At 43.2% G+C, this 15,885-nt stretch overlaps 1 protein-coding gene across 4 annotated transcripts in view; it reads left to right on the forward strand.

Annotated features, from left to right (window-relative positions):
• Positions 1–14,948, forward strand: part of MAP2K4 (mitogen-activated protein kinase kinase 4) — a 77,708-nt gene extending 62,760 nt beyond the window's left edge. For all 4 annotated transcript variants that reach the window (XM_061391109.1, XM_061391110.1, XM_061391111.1 and 1 more), the window contains 6 exons: positions 1,222–1,273; positions 3,253–3,380; positions 7,746–7,823; positions 9,994–10,142; positions 11,183–11,228; positions 12,389–14,948. In XM_061391109.1, coding sequence (XP_061247093.1) covers positions 1,222–1,273; positions 3,253–3,380; positions 7,746–7,823; positions 9,994–10,142; positions 11,183–11,228; positions 12,389–12,502 — 567 coding nt within the window. In that variant the 3' untranslated portion in view covers positions 12,503–14,948. The remainder of the gene's footprint in view (positions 1–1,221; positions 1,274–3,252; positions 3,381–7,745; positions 7,824–9,993; positions 10,143–11,182; positions 11,229–12,388) is intronic.
• The last annotated feature ends 937 nt before the right edge of the window (positions 14,949–15,885 follow it).

Below are 15,885 nucleotides of genomic sequence, written 5' to 3' on the forward strand. Positions count from 1 at the left end.
ACAACCTTATACTAGAAACTTGTTCATTATTCAGACAGGTATATGAAGTTTTATGTTGTTCAATTTAGTCATCTCTCCAATATACCAAACCGAGCTTTATTTTGGAGCTTGGTGCTATTCATAATTACTATAATAGAATAACAGTAGAATAATAATAGCTTATGGTTATTGAGTGTTTATTTGTGTCAGGCCAAGATCTCATGACATTTTATGTTCATAGCAACTCTCAGTGGTAAATAGTGTAACCCCCTTTTTGCAGATGACAGATCTAAAGCGTGAAGAGTTTAAGTACTTAATTTGCTGTGAAATTTATACATTTGTAAGTGTAAATGATTTAAGTCCGGGCAGCCAGACCCTAGAATGCAGCTGTTAAGCGCTCTATAACAGGATGATCTAGAAACTGGAAAACATAAAATGATTTTATCTTATATTATAATATATGTGGTGTGTACTAATAAATCATTTATTACATATTTGCCTGTGTTTCTAGACCTGGTGATCATCTTTTATATTAAGCACAACATTCAAGATTACTTTGTGTTAAATCCCTCTTGCTAGTTAAAAGCCCCTTGAACAAGCCTGGCTGTGTGAAACATTTGAGCTTGTGTTTCGCTCTTCTAACCCTTGATGGCTTGATGGCAGTGGAGACTTGACCTTCCTAATGGTTGGCTAGTTTGCCACTTCTCTTTTAGTCTGAGACTGTAGAAATTTTAATTCAAGTCTGTTTCCTCTAATCCTTGAGAAATCTTTGATTTCTTGATCATGAGCAGTGATCAAACAGTAGGATAAATTCTGGCTCTGCAAACATAACTTTGCAGGTTCCATATCCAGTGAGGGTGAGTGAGTGTGAGAGTTTGGAAAAACGTGCTAAACAGGAACCATGACTATGGGATCCTTTTGAATTAAATATATTAATATCTATTCTTGAAAAGTTCGATGGTATGAGAAAGATTTTACAGCTTTTTAATGACTCATTTTAAAATTGGTAAGTTACCTGTTTTTTAGCTGTCAGAGAAGAGTATATAAAGAAAGCTAAGTTTTCACATCTAAAATCATAATTTAGCATCTTCAGTTAACATAGAACAGGGACAGGATATTGAAATACTCAGCTTAAAAGAAGCTGAGACCTACCTGAGCTGTAACTTTATGACCAACTGCTATGCTGTTTGGTTAGAAGGAAACTGATGGCTTGTCCTGTCTTTCTCTGTTTTTTCTCCCTAGACTGTGAAAGCACTAAACCACTTAAAAGAAAACTTGAAAATCATTCACAGAGGTGGGTATGACTGTAGCAGCCTTTTTACCAACTAGGGTCAGTTAGCTTTTTTGCTGTGATTAGAGTGCTTTTGATTACAAGCAATAGAAAAGCCCGTTAACTGGCTTAAAGTTCAAAGAAACTCATTATCTGTCATAGTGAGTCCAAAGGCAGGGTGGCTCCAAGCGCAGTGGTTAGGCTGAAGCTCTCTCCGTTTGGCTCTGCTCTCCTTAATGTGTCGGCTCCATTCTCAGGGGAGTAACAGCTGAAGCAGGGCCTGTGTAACATCCGGACGTGTCGGCTCCTTGAAGAAGCAGCTTTCTCTCCTCATGTGGCTGTCTTAGGAGCAGAGAAATCTTCCTTATGTCTCTCTAGTATCTTCTCTTGTCTCATTCACCCGAGTTTCCTCATGCCCTCACCTAAATGAGTCCCTCATGAGAAGCATTAGTCTACCCTGATAAGCTCAGGCCAGTCAGGACTCAGTGCTTGGAGGTATGGGTGGACCTACACTGGAGGCTGGAGATCCCAGTAAAGCCGAAGTCCCCAGAGTAAGGACGGCCTGGTTAGGAGCGGATGCTTGATAAGCAGTCAGCTGTGTCAGTGACAGTAAGCACTCTTCTCTGGAGTTTTTGGTAGATCACCTTCTGAGTTATAGACAGATACTTTTGTATTCTATATTTATTTTTATCCTTACTTTTTATTCATAGAGCCATGACAGTGACAATGAAATGGATTGAAAGATTGAGAAAGGTGCAGAGAATTAGTGAGTGAGGGGGAGAATTGGCCAACTAGCTGGTTTGCACCAACTGGCCGAATTAGTTGACGGTCAGTGAGGAGAAGGTGGTAACCTAGGGGCCATTGTGGCCAAATTGTGTAAAATCTGGTGAAACAAATGAAAAGGACTTAGCTTTCCCATGTGTGTAGAAAAGTGCACTCACTGTGTAATAGGTATTTTCCTTTCCACAACCCTGTTAGGAATTGTTGCTTATATTTTGTAGACAAGGGGATCATGGGTGCTAAGTGAGAGTTCAAAAGCTTACTCTAGGTAGAGTTGTGAATATCAGACCTAGGGCTCAAACCTTTGCTTTTCTGACCCCAGAGCTTGTGGTCTGATGAATGTACTGGGTTGGATACTCTTCTTAGTTAGATAAAGCTCTACTTAAACAAAATTGTGGGTTTAAAATTTGTGTACTTTGCATTTAGTTGTATCATCTTTGACATGTATTTTATTTATTTATTTTTTTTCTTTTTTAATTTTATTTTATTTTTAAACTTTACATAATTGTATTAGTTTTGCCAAACATCAAAATGAATCCACCACAGGTATACATGTGTTCCCCATCCTGAACCCTCCTCCCTCCCCATACCATCCCTCTGGGTCGTCCCAGTGCACTAGCCCCAAGCATCCAGTATCGTACATCGAACCTGGACTGGCAACTCGTTTCTTACATGATATTTTACATGTTACAATTGACATGTATTTTAAAGTAGCTTGGGCTTCCCTGGTAGCTCAGATGGTAAAGAATCCACCTGCAGTGCAGGAGACCTGGGTTTGATTCCTGGGTTGAGAAGATTCCCTGGAGAAGGGAACGGCAACCCACGCCAGTATTCTGGCTTGGAGAATTACATGGACTGTATAGTCCTTGGGCTTACAAAGAGTCGGACACGACTGTGCAACTTTCACTCACTCGCACTCATAAAGTAGCTTAGTATTGTGCATGTTATGACTGTTCAGTAATGAATCTGAAACAAGTAAATGAATATGTCTCTTGATGAGAACAAAGAAAACTTTATAGAATGCCTAAATTTAATATAAGGCATTTTTTTAATAATGCGTTTTTAGCATTCAGAAAATTTTATCATCTTCTTATCTATCTGAATTTTACGGACTTGATCACTTATGTTTCCTAACATTTTTCCAACATTTTTCCTTGGACTTCTTCAAAATATAGCTCATTTGATTAATTACTTGAACGTTGAATGACATCTGTGTCTTGCAGATATCAAACCTTCCAATATTCTTCTGGATAGAAGTGGAAATATTAAACTCTGTGACTTTGGCATCAGTGGACAGCTCGTGGACTCGATCGCTAAGACAAGAGATGCTGGCTGCAGGCCCTACATGGCAGTAAGTGCAAGTCCAAGCCTTCTTGCCTGACAGTCATTGCACAGAGAGCCTGTGCCCTTTGGTGCTGTACTTGCAAGGAATCCGCTTTAGTCACGCAGTTTCACTATACTAGAGTATTTGCCTCTTCCATGAAGACCAAACTCAGTTCTAACTTTGCTATGAAACTTGTCAAAATTTTCCCAGTGAACTCCTGCTTCATGGTCTTACTCTGTTCTTCTTGCGGCACTTAGCATATATGGTCTTTTCTGATTATTGTTTTTTCATTATATTCTAGTTAGTTCTCCAAAGGCCTCTTTGTGTTTCTAGACCAACCCTCCCCACATGTTGTCTCGACTGTAGGAGGTGATACTGTAGTAGAAACATGGGTAATGTAAGTGGTGCTATTTCCAGTTAGAGGAGAATGGGAATACAGGTTCCTCCCAGAACTCAGTATGTCTCATAGAGTCTTTAGGGGTGGAGGAAGCTCACTGACACTTACAAGGGTGAAGGCCTCAGGGGTTTCCCAACCTGGAGCATCACAGTACCTGCTGATACATAGGGAAGCTGCTTACACTGATAGGTTTATTTTATAACCAGCTAAAATACTCATAGCTTTTTTCTTAATAGGTTTCAGATGGTACTCAAGATACCATTCTGTAATAATTTTTGCCTTTGCTTTCTTCATATTTATTGATCTTTTTCATATCTATCCCTCTACCTACCTATAATCATATATATGTGTGTGTGTGTATATATATATATATTTTTTTTTTTTTTACTTGTGTTTATTTTTCTCGCTTTGCCTAGAATTAGATCATTGTTGATTGACAGTGGTGATAGTTGGATTCATCTGTTGCTTGACTTGAAGGCAAATGTCTTTTTCTGGTTTACTAAGTATATGTGCGTATCTGTGAGTGAGAATGTGTGTGTGTATGAGAGAGAGATAAGAAAGAATCAGGAAGGGCTGTTAGATTTTATTAAATGCCTTTTTGGCATCATTCAGTATATGATGAAATGTTTCTGTGTAGCTGTTGACATGACACATCACAGTCACGTGTATTTCCAGTGGTTGAACCATGCTGGCATTCCAGAGGTGATCCCTACATGGTTCATAGTTGATATGCTTAATATGTTTTTACATGTGCCATGTTAGTATTTATGATTGCTACACAAAAACGTTTGAGATTGGTTTATAGTATACATTGTAAAGATATTAGATGGGTTATGCTAGTTTTAAAAATCAAATTGGGAAAATTCTTTTCTCTTTATTCATACATTAAAGTATTGATCATCTAGTGATCAAAGACATAACTTTGACCTCCTTGAGCTCAGAAAATTTTCCCCAGAACTCAGAACCATTGTGCTAGTGTAGTTTTCTGTTCTTTGAGGCTGAACTCCATCTTGGCCAGGTGTCTTTGGGAAAGATAGCTAATTATATGAAAACTGAAGTTTTACTGTTTCCTTAGCATCACACATGTGTGGGTGCATGTGCATGTGTATACATACGCGTACTTTGCTTTTCTTATTGTTTTAAGTGTCAGAGCTGTTTACTGAAGTGTTTTAAGTACCAAGTATGTGGTAGTTTAGAGTCTGTCCAGTCTCTGTAAATACTCCTCCCTTCGAAAGGTGGTGACTAAGTGCAGCGTTGAGTGTGGACTGAACTCAGTGGCTTACTTCTCATGAACTGCGTGTGGCAGCAGTGAACACATCCTTCTGAGGACAGGTCATAAAGAGGCAGGTGGCTTCTTTTCTGTTTTCTTTCTTGGATAGCTACTTGCAGGGAGCCCAGCTGCCATGTTGTAAAGACTTTCAACAAGCAGCATTACAGAGACACTCATGTGCTGAGGAGCAGGGACTCCCTGCGGTAACTGTGTGTAAGCTTAGTGATGCGTCTTCCAGCCCCAGGGAGGCCGACAGCCCAGGCTGACTGCTTGACTGAAGCCTCATGAGAGACCCTGAGTCAGAACCCCTATCACAAACACACGCTGATGCCTGACTCACAGAAACCTGAAATAATAAATGTCTGTTGGTTTCAACTATTAAGTTTTTAGGTGCTTTGTTACACGAATAGCTAACTAGTACAAAGTGATTCATGTTAATCTTCTTGCTTATTCCTTGCTTTTTTTAGCATGTACGTTCCTGCCTTTTGGCACATATTAAAATTCTTTTTTTTAGCATAATAAATGATCAGTTAAAAAAAGAAATATTGGAAAAGGTCTGTTCTGTGTTACTAATTACATTTGTTCAGCATTTTTTGCCTCTTTAAAAAAAATTGAGTTCAAAATTTGATAACATTGTGATTGTCAATTTCTCCTTATTCCTTGGTTTTTATTTTATGTACTTCAATACTGAGTAACTTGAGTTGTATATTTATTATAAATTATATGTTTTAGGTATAAAATTGTTTTATCTATTACTTTTTTGCTGTTTGGTTCGTGTTACAGACCCTATTCTCTAAGTTGATATTTTCGTATTGAGTTGTTGTTCAGTCACCAAGTCATGTCCTCCTCTTTGCGACCCCATGGGCTGCAGCACACCAGGCTTTTCTGTCCCTCATCATCTCCTGGAGTTTGCCCAGATGTGTTGGTTTTAAAAAGCTTTTTGTTTTTCAAACCCATACTTCCTACTTAGTTTTAGGATACAGGATCTTTAATTCGTTTCATGGATCTTAAGTGTCTTCTCCTCTCAAAGAATACTTTTCAAAATTTTAAAAATATTACACATACAAATAAAGAATGAACATGTATCAAGAATGTATTTAACTCATTCATGAGAAAACTGGACAGGCAATTTGGTGAAACTGGCTCAAAGAATGTTTGCATAATTCAGTATTTACAGTCACTAAAGAAAGAATATTGGAATGAAATGTCTAATGCAAATATAAAATTGCCAGTTATCTCCAGGTCAATGAAATAACTTTTGGGGGTTGTTGAACAGAAACATGTGCATCCCTACCTAACAAAATCTGCAGGTTATTTTGTAACTTAAGGGTCTTGGCCCTAATGAAACAAGTATACTTTCACTGATTACTTCATTTTATTTTATATAGTTCATATATAGTTTATATATATATATATATATCATTGTCATTTTATTTTATATAGTTCAAAATATTTTAAAGCTTTTTCTTGAGACTTCTGTGATCTATGTGTTGTTATTTAGAAGTGTGTTGTTTAATCTCCAAATATTTGGGGATTTTTCAGGTTTTCTTTCTGTTAATTGATTTCTAATATAATTACTTTGTGGTCTGAGAACATGCCTTGTATGATTTCTGTTTTTTAACATAAAGTGTGTTTTATGTTTTAACATAAACTAACATAGTTTATGTTAGTGAATGTTCCATGTGAGTAGGAGAAGAATGTGTATTCTGCTGTTGTTGGATGGAGTATTTTCTTTCTTGATTGACTATCTGGGATTATTATGTAATATGTATGTTATCAGGTAAATACATATATTTACAACTAAAAGTAAAAGTGAAAAGCTTCCAGTGAATATTTATGCGACATAGTACTCTGTCCAAAACAGAATGCATAGGTTTCCAAACTAACTGTTGCCGACAGGCAGAGAACATTACACAGTGACTATTGTGCTTCCCTGGACATTTCTTTCAACAGCAGTTACTGTCAGTCTTAGTTAAGGCTCTATTGTCAGCTCTGTGCTACTGACACCCTCTCTCTCTTTTATTCTCCATCCCTGACACTCTTTGTGGATAATGGTCCCTTATTTCAAGAAAATGTGAAGATGCTCCCTTCATAGAAATTACTAACAATGACTTTTGCTGGTTTTATGATAGGATCATATACTGTACTACTGGCAGTGCCTTAATTTGGGTAACAGTTAGACTAGTTGGACAAATATCTTTATTTGATAGAAATACAAATTTAACTTTATGGTGAAGAGTGAGTAGAGCAATTATAATAAATTTGGCTTGTATTTGCTTTTGTGTCTCAAATATATTGTAGTGTGTCCTTATTCACTGAAGCAAAGAGGGATAAGATCCAAAGATTTACTCTTTCCCACCCCCCACCCCCCACTTCTTTTTACCATTATTGACTACTAATCTGGCCCCATTGTAATTCTTTGTTTTTTCCTTTTCTTCCCCTTTCTCCCATCGTCTGTTCTCAACTTCGGTTTTGTAAACCCTTGTGAATCCTTAGGGGGAAGAGTTAGCCTTGTCTTCCCTTTATGGAGGAAGCCACTGAGTTGGGTCTTCCCTTGTTGTTTGTTTTCAGTGTAATGTTGACGTCCTCTTCCTCCCTGTCTGTCCCTGGGCATGGGTTCCTCGAGGACTGTGCTGGCCTTCTGGCTGCCTACTCAGCCCTGCTTCCCTTACCTGCGCCTGGGGTGTGTGCGTCGTGAATGACGTGGCTTCTCTTTGTGTTTCAGCCTGAAAGAATAGACCCAAGTGCGTCACGCCAAGGCTACGATGTCCGCTCTGATGTTTGGAGTCTGGGGATCACATTGGTAAGTTCACGTTGACTCTGCCTTGTTGTGCGGGTATGACGAGAAATTTAGAAATGAAAGAAAAGTTAACCAGTCTTCCACCACTCTTAAGAACACATCCTGTGTCTTCCAGTCTTTGATTTTTATATTGCTGTTTCTTCCTGTCCCCCACCCCTCACCCCATGGCTGCAATTGCAGAGACTATATTTTCTAATTGTTGAGAACAAGTTTTTACTTTAAAAATCAAGCTAGAGTTGATTGTTTCCCTCATGGCTCTGTGAAGCTCCTGGGGCTCTTTAATGCAGTCCCTCTGGATCTCTTGGCCACAGATACTCGGAGTCAGAACTACGCTCAGAGCAGGAGCAGGAGGCCGGCTCACCCGGCCTTAGAACAACCAAGAAAGAACTGTCTCACTTCTGGGCTATATTGAAATTTCGGTTCTATTTTAAAAATATATTTATTTGCTGATTTCCCTATACCAAGATTTGTTTTGAAGTCTCAGAATTATTTTCTTGTGCGTGCTGTTTTCCCAGGGCTGAGGGGCATTTTTCTGACTTGAGACGGAGCAGCTTCTTCCACATTGGATGTTAATTTTCTATCACTCAGGGTGGGGGAGGTTACTATATCCTTTTTGGTAGGCAGCCCAGAACTTATCCTGCCATCTCCCCGCCATCTTCTTAAGACCCCAGAGCACCAAGACCACAGGTTCAGGGCAGGAGAGTCTTCCTGGAGCTTGTTAAGCAGTCTCCATTTGTTCACCAGCACTGTATGTACTAAGATCCTCTTGCTGAGGCCCACACACCCTGTGAGCTGTCCTTGGTGAGTCATGGCACCACACCTACTGAACTGTCTGTCTAGAGACGTGCAGGCTGACAGCTCAGCTCTGCGCAAGACTCCATCCGGCTTCCCTTGTGACCAAACATGGGGGACACCTCCAGGAGTCTTTTCTCAGCATGAAGCTGCTGACGAAAAGGATTCCTTCCCAGTTACTCAGAAGAAAACACGGAACTTGGGACTCTCTTAGGTCTGGTGACTGGAGCAAGACTTGTAGTTTCCAACTGAGACAGCTATTTTGCATAGAAGGATGCAAACAGCTGTCCATTGCATAGAATAAGGATATTCAATATTCAGAAAAATTCATCAGTGTCCAAGCCAGTTATGCTTAGAAAGCAAGTTTTTACTTTACCATAAAGGTAAAATTTTTGTCTGTGAAAAGTTTTAACATAGGAAATTTTTTTTTTTTTGGCAGTTTCCTTTAATACATCTGGCTAAACTTTGTTTAAAAGCAAGGCATTCAGTACTTATAATTGCTTTATAATTTACTTTTCATAGGCATTATTCTCATAATTGTGTAAAAAGGATGAGATGAAATTAACTTCTGAGATCTGAAGTCTTTCACCTTATAACATGCATCCTGCTCTTCCCTTCTCTTATTAAAACCTGTTCTCAGAAATGAATCGAATGCAGTTATTCCCATTGCTATGAATGGTTAGTGAGGTTTGCTTCTTCCCAAGCATTTGTATTTCCATCAACAAGAAACCACAGGTGAAGGAGTGGATTTCTGTGTGCCTGTGTGCGTGCCCGCCGGCCTGGTTCCCGAGGCCCTGTGTAGAGCGGACAGTGCCCAGCTAGGGGAGCATTTTTTGGGCAAGAAGGCTTTCCTCGGCGGCTCCCTTTTGGAGGGTGGCTTTATGTCTGCTTGATCGCCTTGCTTTCATGGTGGAAACTAGCACTTTGACATTCAGCGGGACCGACAGAAGCAAATCGCAGCCGAGGGGGCTCTGTCTTAGATAGCGCACCCTCTCACGTGCTGTCTCTGACGAGCTTGGGGCCATCTCCGCATATCAGTCACCTGTCAGTGCACATGAAATGGGGTTCATTTAGGCCGCGCTGCAGATTTAAACCTAGTTCTTAGGAAAAGCACACAATTTCTGGGTTTCCGTTACCCTCCAAACAGAGTGGAAATGAGAACACAGTTCACAAATGTATATGACCTGGGGCAGGTGAGGACTTGCCATCCTGATTTCTAAATATCACTTCCACTTGCCTGTAGACATTCTGAAAGCTCGTACCTCAGCCTCGCCTTGATTTGATTCAAGCCTTTTTCAGGAGTGTCAGGAGTTTTAGAATTGTAATGTGAAGTAACAAATAATGTCCAGCGTATTTGGTTTTTCCTCTGTGTTTTCTTTAGTACGAATTGGCCACTGGCCGCTTTCCTTATCCAAAGTGGAATAGTGTATTTGATCAACTAACACAAGTCGTGAAAGGGGATCCGCCACAGCTGAGTAACTCTGAGGAAAGGGAGTTCTCCCCAAGTTTCATCAACTTTGTCAACTTGTGGTGAGTATTTGACTTATGAATACTCAAAACCATGTGGTGAAAGGGCGGTGAGGTAATTACTTCCTCTTAGCAATGTTGGTACTTTTTACTGGGGAAGGAGGGCTTATTTGTATCCCTGTGTCCTCTGAGCTGGGACTCTGGTCACTGTGGCTACACGGAAGGTCCCAGCGAGCCTGGTGGGGCGTCACTCTTACTCTGCTACTCAGGCGCCAAGGAAGAGCAGATGTGGGTGGTGGAGCAGCTGCCGCCTCCAGATTTCGAGTACCTTGTACAAGAGATACAGCCTCCCTGAGACTCACCCTCTTACTCTGGTGTGGTTCTCACAGTGAACTTGTACCAGAATCCCGTGGACACTTTGACCGAGTTAAGATCCTACCAGGTCAGACTTTCAGGAGTGGGTCTCTGTGGTGACATAAACACATAACATAGTCGGGTCAGGCCCAGAGCTCGACTGGTAGAACCATACATTGGCTCAGGGAGATCTTATGCCAAGGAACGCATGAACCCCATGCCTGATGTTTTTGTGTGTTCAGCTTTTAATGTGTGGGTGTGTGTGTGTGTGTGTGTATGGCACGTAAGGATAAATACATACTGATGTGGTAAGGGTACCGTTGTGCCTTGTACTATTTCAATCTATATTTTAAATAAAACCTGTTTTGTTATCATTTGAATGTTTTTGATAATTATTCTGTTTATCTGACTTGATTTAGAAGTAAGATACATTTGTGAGCAAAGAGCTAGAGTGTTTTGTATATTCTTCTTTTCATTCTTGAAAATGCTTTTCTTTTTCTCAGTTTTTTCTTTCTGGGAATGCTGCTTCTCTCTATTCTTTTTAGATCCTCTAAGACTTTAACATTTCGTGGTCCAGATTGCTGAAGTTTTTCTGTCTTTTATGTTTGGCAGCTTGGCTGCTTTGTGACTTTGTATCTGAAGGAAAAAAAAAAAAACCTGACCTATTGTGATGCTTTTGCTTGTGAAAAGAAAAATACTAGAGTAACTGTGTCTCCATTTTAATGCTGTTAATTTCTGTGTTATTTTAGCCTTACGAAGGATGAATCCAAAAGGCCAAAGTATAAAGAACTCCTGGTGAGTCTGAGCCTTTGGGCTGGGAGGTGTTTCCTCACACTTGACCTCTCCAGGACGCAGGCTCACTGAGCAAGCCGCTGGCCCTGCTGCTTGACCTTACTGAGCGTTTTTAAAGATGTTTAAAAACAAGGAGATTTGGAAGGACAAAAGTTGTGTCTGATTTTCCTACTAATATACTAGCTGGATTCTGATGGGAAATTTTGGCTTCAGCACGTTATAAAAACTACCCCCAAGGAACTTTAACCTTCGCTTTCAGGAGCTATTTCCCAGCCTATGTGTGCGACAAAGACGCGTCTGTAACCATTTTTGTGTTCATATTGCCTTGACTAAAAGCTCTCGTGCAAATTTACGTCCCATGGCCCGTTCCCGCTTCTTTGAAAGTTCTCACCCTTCTGTAGAACTGGGGCTTTTTAAGCGGTACCAGATCTGGCCTTGGCCCTGGGAATGAAGAAAGTACTGTGACCTAATAATGTGGGAGTATTTTAGGAAAAAACCCACTTGTCACTCTTAGCGTCTAGCTTTCCAAGGGTATTAGGTGAAACTCTGGTCCACCCCAGCACTGACTAAGCTTACTGAGTCCGTGTACTTAGCAAAGCTATGGAGAAAAACATCGCTGGGGTTGGAGAACGAAGAAGGGGGCTTGGGAGGCAGATACGCAGCCATGGCATTTGGAAAGTGCAGACACAAGCACACAGGAGGAGGAGCTGCTGCTGAGCCTCTTTCGGAGTTGGGGGGAGGGTCAGAGGATCACAGCGGAGACTTTGCCGTAAGGTCCCTCTGCTGTTCACGGGGACGTCCTGCATCCAGGAGGAATGGCAGCTGGGGCTCATGCAGTGCTTCTGGGCTCTTGGAGGGCAGTAGAGGCTCCAGCTCTGATCTGTGCTGAAAAACACAGGGGCCCTGATATGCAGATAAGCTTCCAGACCCCACAGCCAGGGGTGTGGGGTATACCAGCACCATACCAACACAGCCACACCAACACCGTGTATGGTATCTCACTAACCTGTGTGTGTGGAGCCCAGCCTGGCTTGCCTCCCTGCAGGCCTTCACAGCTCCACCTGGCTGGATCCTGCAGAGCTGGATCTCTGCAGGAACAGTTCCTCCGAGCTCTGATGTGAATCTTGATCACATGTCTTTTCTTGTCTTCCATCCTCTTGCAGAAACACCCCTTTATTTTGATGTATGAGGAGCGCGCCGTCGAGGTCGCATGCTACGTGTGTAAAATCCTGGATCAAATGCCAGCTACCCCGAGCTCCCCCATGTATGTCGATTGATGTCGCTGCTACGTCAGACTCTAGACAAAGGGCTGAGAGGAAGCAAGACGTACAGAACCTTCACCCCTACCACAGTGTTTTTATTGCTCGCCAGACACCATGCACACCACGACTGGTGTTTGTTTCCATCCCGTCTGTATACTCCCGCCACCCCGAACGCGCATCCCCGTGCGACCCGAGCACCCGCGCAGCGTCAGTGCCGGTCAGAGACCTCGCCTGCTCTCCCGTGAACGTGGATGTCAGTACGATCAGCTTGCTGACTGTGATAAGACCACATTGTAAACTCATTTCTAGACTTGAAGCCTGGAGACGCAGCTGCTGGAAGGGTGTTTCGTCAGGCTTCCGAATGCTGGATGGATGCGGTGGTGGCCACGCTGTGTCTGAATGCAGGCTCTGGGCTGGAGCGCGAGGCAGGCACGGCCGGCGAGACACCTTGCCTTCCGGAGCTGGGAGACGGAGGAGGGGTAGACTTTCTTCACCAAGTGCAATAGGTTGACTGATTGGACCTTCTGTTGTTTGACAGTCACTGTCCACGCTTGGGGATCCATGTGCTCAGCCAAATTCCCTGTTTGAAATATCACGTTAAATTAGAGCACGTTTATCTTTACCAAAAACCGTGCTGCGTTCAGAGAGGAGAACGTGAAAATGCCGAGACGGGACAGAACGTGTTCTTTTCTCCCCCGCCCACCCCCAGTCCTCTGCCCTCCATCGGGGAGACTCAGGAGTCTGCCACGCGTCAGAGAAGGTGCTGATTCTCAGAATTCGGTGTGCTGCCAATTGGATGTTCCACCTGCCACAAACCACCCGGGCTGAGAAGGGAAGAATACGGAGGGCAAAGTTTACAGATGTTTTTAATCCTAGAATCCTGTCTGGAACAACTCGTAGCAGCTATGTATTTCCCCTGGTCCCAAGCCTGATGCTCTGGCCACCATAACTCACTGACGGGGAGAAGTAGCTGGTAGCAATGTGCCTTGACTGATCAGATAAAGATGTCTTTCAGGCAGCGAAAGACCAGATCTCAGCTGTGTGACATGCCTGGTCCAGGTCTGCAGCTTCTGCGTCTCTTTCCCCACCTGTGTGGTCTGTTGCCCCTACGTGACTCTTGCTTGATCCAGTATCTCACCTTTTTCCCTGTAACAGAAACCTTTATGATTACCAGGGATGTTCCTTACCAAGAATTTGTACAGCCCCCAGTGTATCCCATGATCTCAAGTTTAAAAGGCTGAGAAGGTGGGGCCCAGCTGATGTGGCAGGTGATGGAAGAACATCTCTTCTAGAGATAACACTTGACCAGAGGAGGATTTCTTTTACATGAGTTCCTCACCTACAAGACTCTAGCAGGTCACCACATTTCTTACGATTGGAATTCTACAAAAAACAACCCTAAAACCAAAAAACCCCCAAAGAGCCCCAGAATAGTTCTAGGAGGCCGTTGAAATTTGCATCTTCTGCTGTCCTTCCTCCCTTCCCCACGAGCCAGGTCTCCATGGTCTCCCTCCGGCCCCCCTGCCGCCCTGCGTAGGTGTGACGGTCAAGTCTGTCCAGCGGCGCTGTGAGCAGCTCACGCCCACTGGAGCGTAAAGCGGCCGAGGTCTGAGACACGGCAGATGCCGTGACGGAACCAAACAGCGGTGGGTGTCGCTGTGTCTCCTCCCAGGTGACAGTCACGGACACTTCTCAACAACAAAGGGAGGATGGTGCTGTTTACAGTTACATCCTGTCAATTTCTGAATTCACCAGTGGTTTCTCGCTTTGGTCCACTCGCCTGATCTTCCTGTTTTCTCTGCCGTGGCATCGAAACCCCAGATTTCCCAGCCTCGGAGGGGAAGCCCTGCAGCGCCTGCCCCTGACCATGCCAAGCCATCGCCCCCCATCCCCACGGCTCCCGGGGACTCAGGAGGACTCCGGATCTCCGTGGTCACCCTTCTGTCTGGCTCCATGTGGGGTCACTTTGCCATATGCAGATGGAGAGGAACACAGTGCTGACCGTCCAGGAGCTGATCTGACTGTTCTCTCATGTGGATGACCACATAAAAAAGGCAATTTTAGTGTATTAATCATAGATTATTATAAACTATAAACTCAAGGGCAAGGAGTTTATTACAGTGTATCTTTATGAAAACAAAAGGGTGTGCAGTGTTCACACACTGTAACAATAGTGTAAGAACTGTACATTGTGAGCTCTGGTTATTTCTCTCCTGTACCACAGAAGCATATTGTATAAAAACTGTCGGAAAGCTGATGTGAAGGGCTATTGCCTTATTTGTCTGTAAAAAGTGCAGCTCAGTCACATGACTGCTTCCTGGAGCTTGGGAATAGTTTATCCTATATTCTTGTTTGAATTCTCCCTCTATTTAAGATGTATCCATGGAATCGAAGTGTCGATGTAATAGTTCTCTCCTCTTGCCTGCAGGTCAGTTGTAATAAATCTAGGATGTGATGATGACTTTGTAATTCGATTTTCTGAAGTCAGACCCTGAGAGGGGAAAATCAAGTAAATTCCATTAAATTATCTGTGCATTTCGCATTGGGAAAAATTCTCTTGTTCTGCAAGTGTTTATGGCTTCTTTCTCCTTCTCCCCGCTTCTCGTGGTTGCCTTCTCTCTGCTTATTCTTCTTGCAAGAAAGCTCTGCTTTCTGTTGGAGCAGGCGTGATGGGGTCTTTCCAGATTGATTTCTTTGTTGGTCTCCCTGACCTTCCCCACAGTGGCAAAGAACCCACCTGCAGTATTGGAGACACAGGAGATACAGGTTTAATCCCTGGGCTGGGAAGATCCCCTCAAGGAGGAAATGTCAGCTCCATTCCAGAGTTCTTGCCTGGAGAATCCCATGGACAGAGGAGCCTGGCGGGCTACAGTCCGTGCGGTCTCAAAGAGTCGGATGTGACTGAGCACAGGAGGACCTGCCCCAGCTCTCTGCTGCTGACAGCTGAGGGTGCTTGACCCTACGTCTTGGTGGAGAGACAGCTTGTAAGAAGCTGCCTTGGCCTGCCTTGGCCTGCCTTGGCCTGACGTCTGACCACCAGGCACTTGGTCTGCTCCTGGCGCTGTGACTGCCAGGTGGAGGTGAGAGGTCAGCTCAGATGTAGCCACTCACTGTTTCCTGAAAGACGGGGGTAGGGAGATTGGGGGGTGGAAGCCCCACAGAAGTCAGACCTGGGGGGCTTGTGGGTGGAGGACATGGGAGTGAGTGGAAAGCCATGGAGGCCTGGGAACCAGAAGAACCTGGGGCACCCACCCCAGACTGACCTGTCATGCTTCCACCTGTCCCTCGTTGTTGACATCCTGACTCACTGAGCATAGACTAAGCCAGCGCCTTACCCTTCTCCTGCGCCCACTGCCAGCCTGGTCTCAGATGCAGGAGATGCCATTACAGGAGCGGTT

Source organism: Bos javanicus, chromosome 19 (genome assembly GCF_032452875.1).
Source record: "Bos javanicus breed banteng chromosome 19, ARS-OSU_banteng_1.0, whole genome shotgun sequence".
Taxonomy (NCBI): Eukaryota; Metazoa; Chordata; class Mammalia; order Artiodactyla; family Bovidae; genus Bos; species Bos javanicus.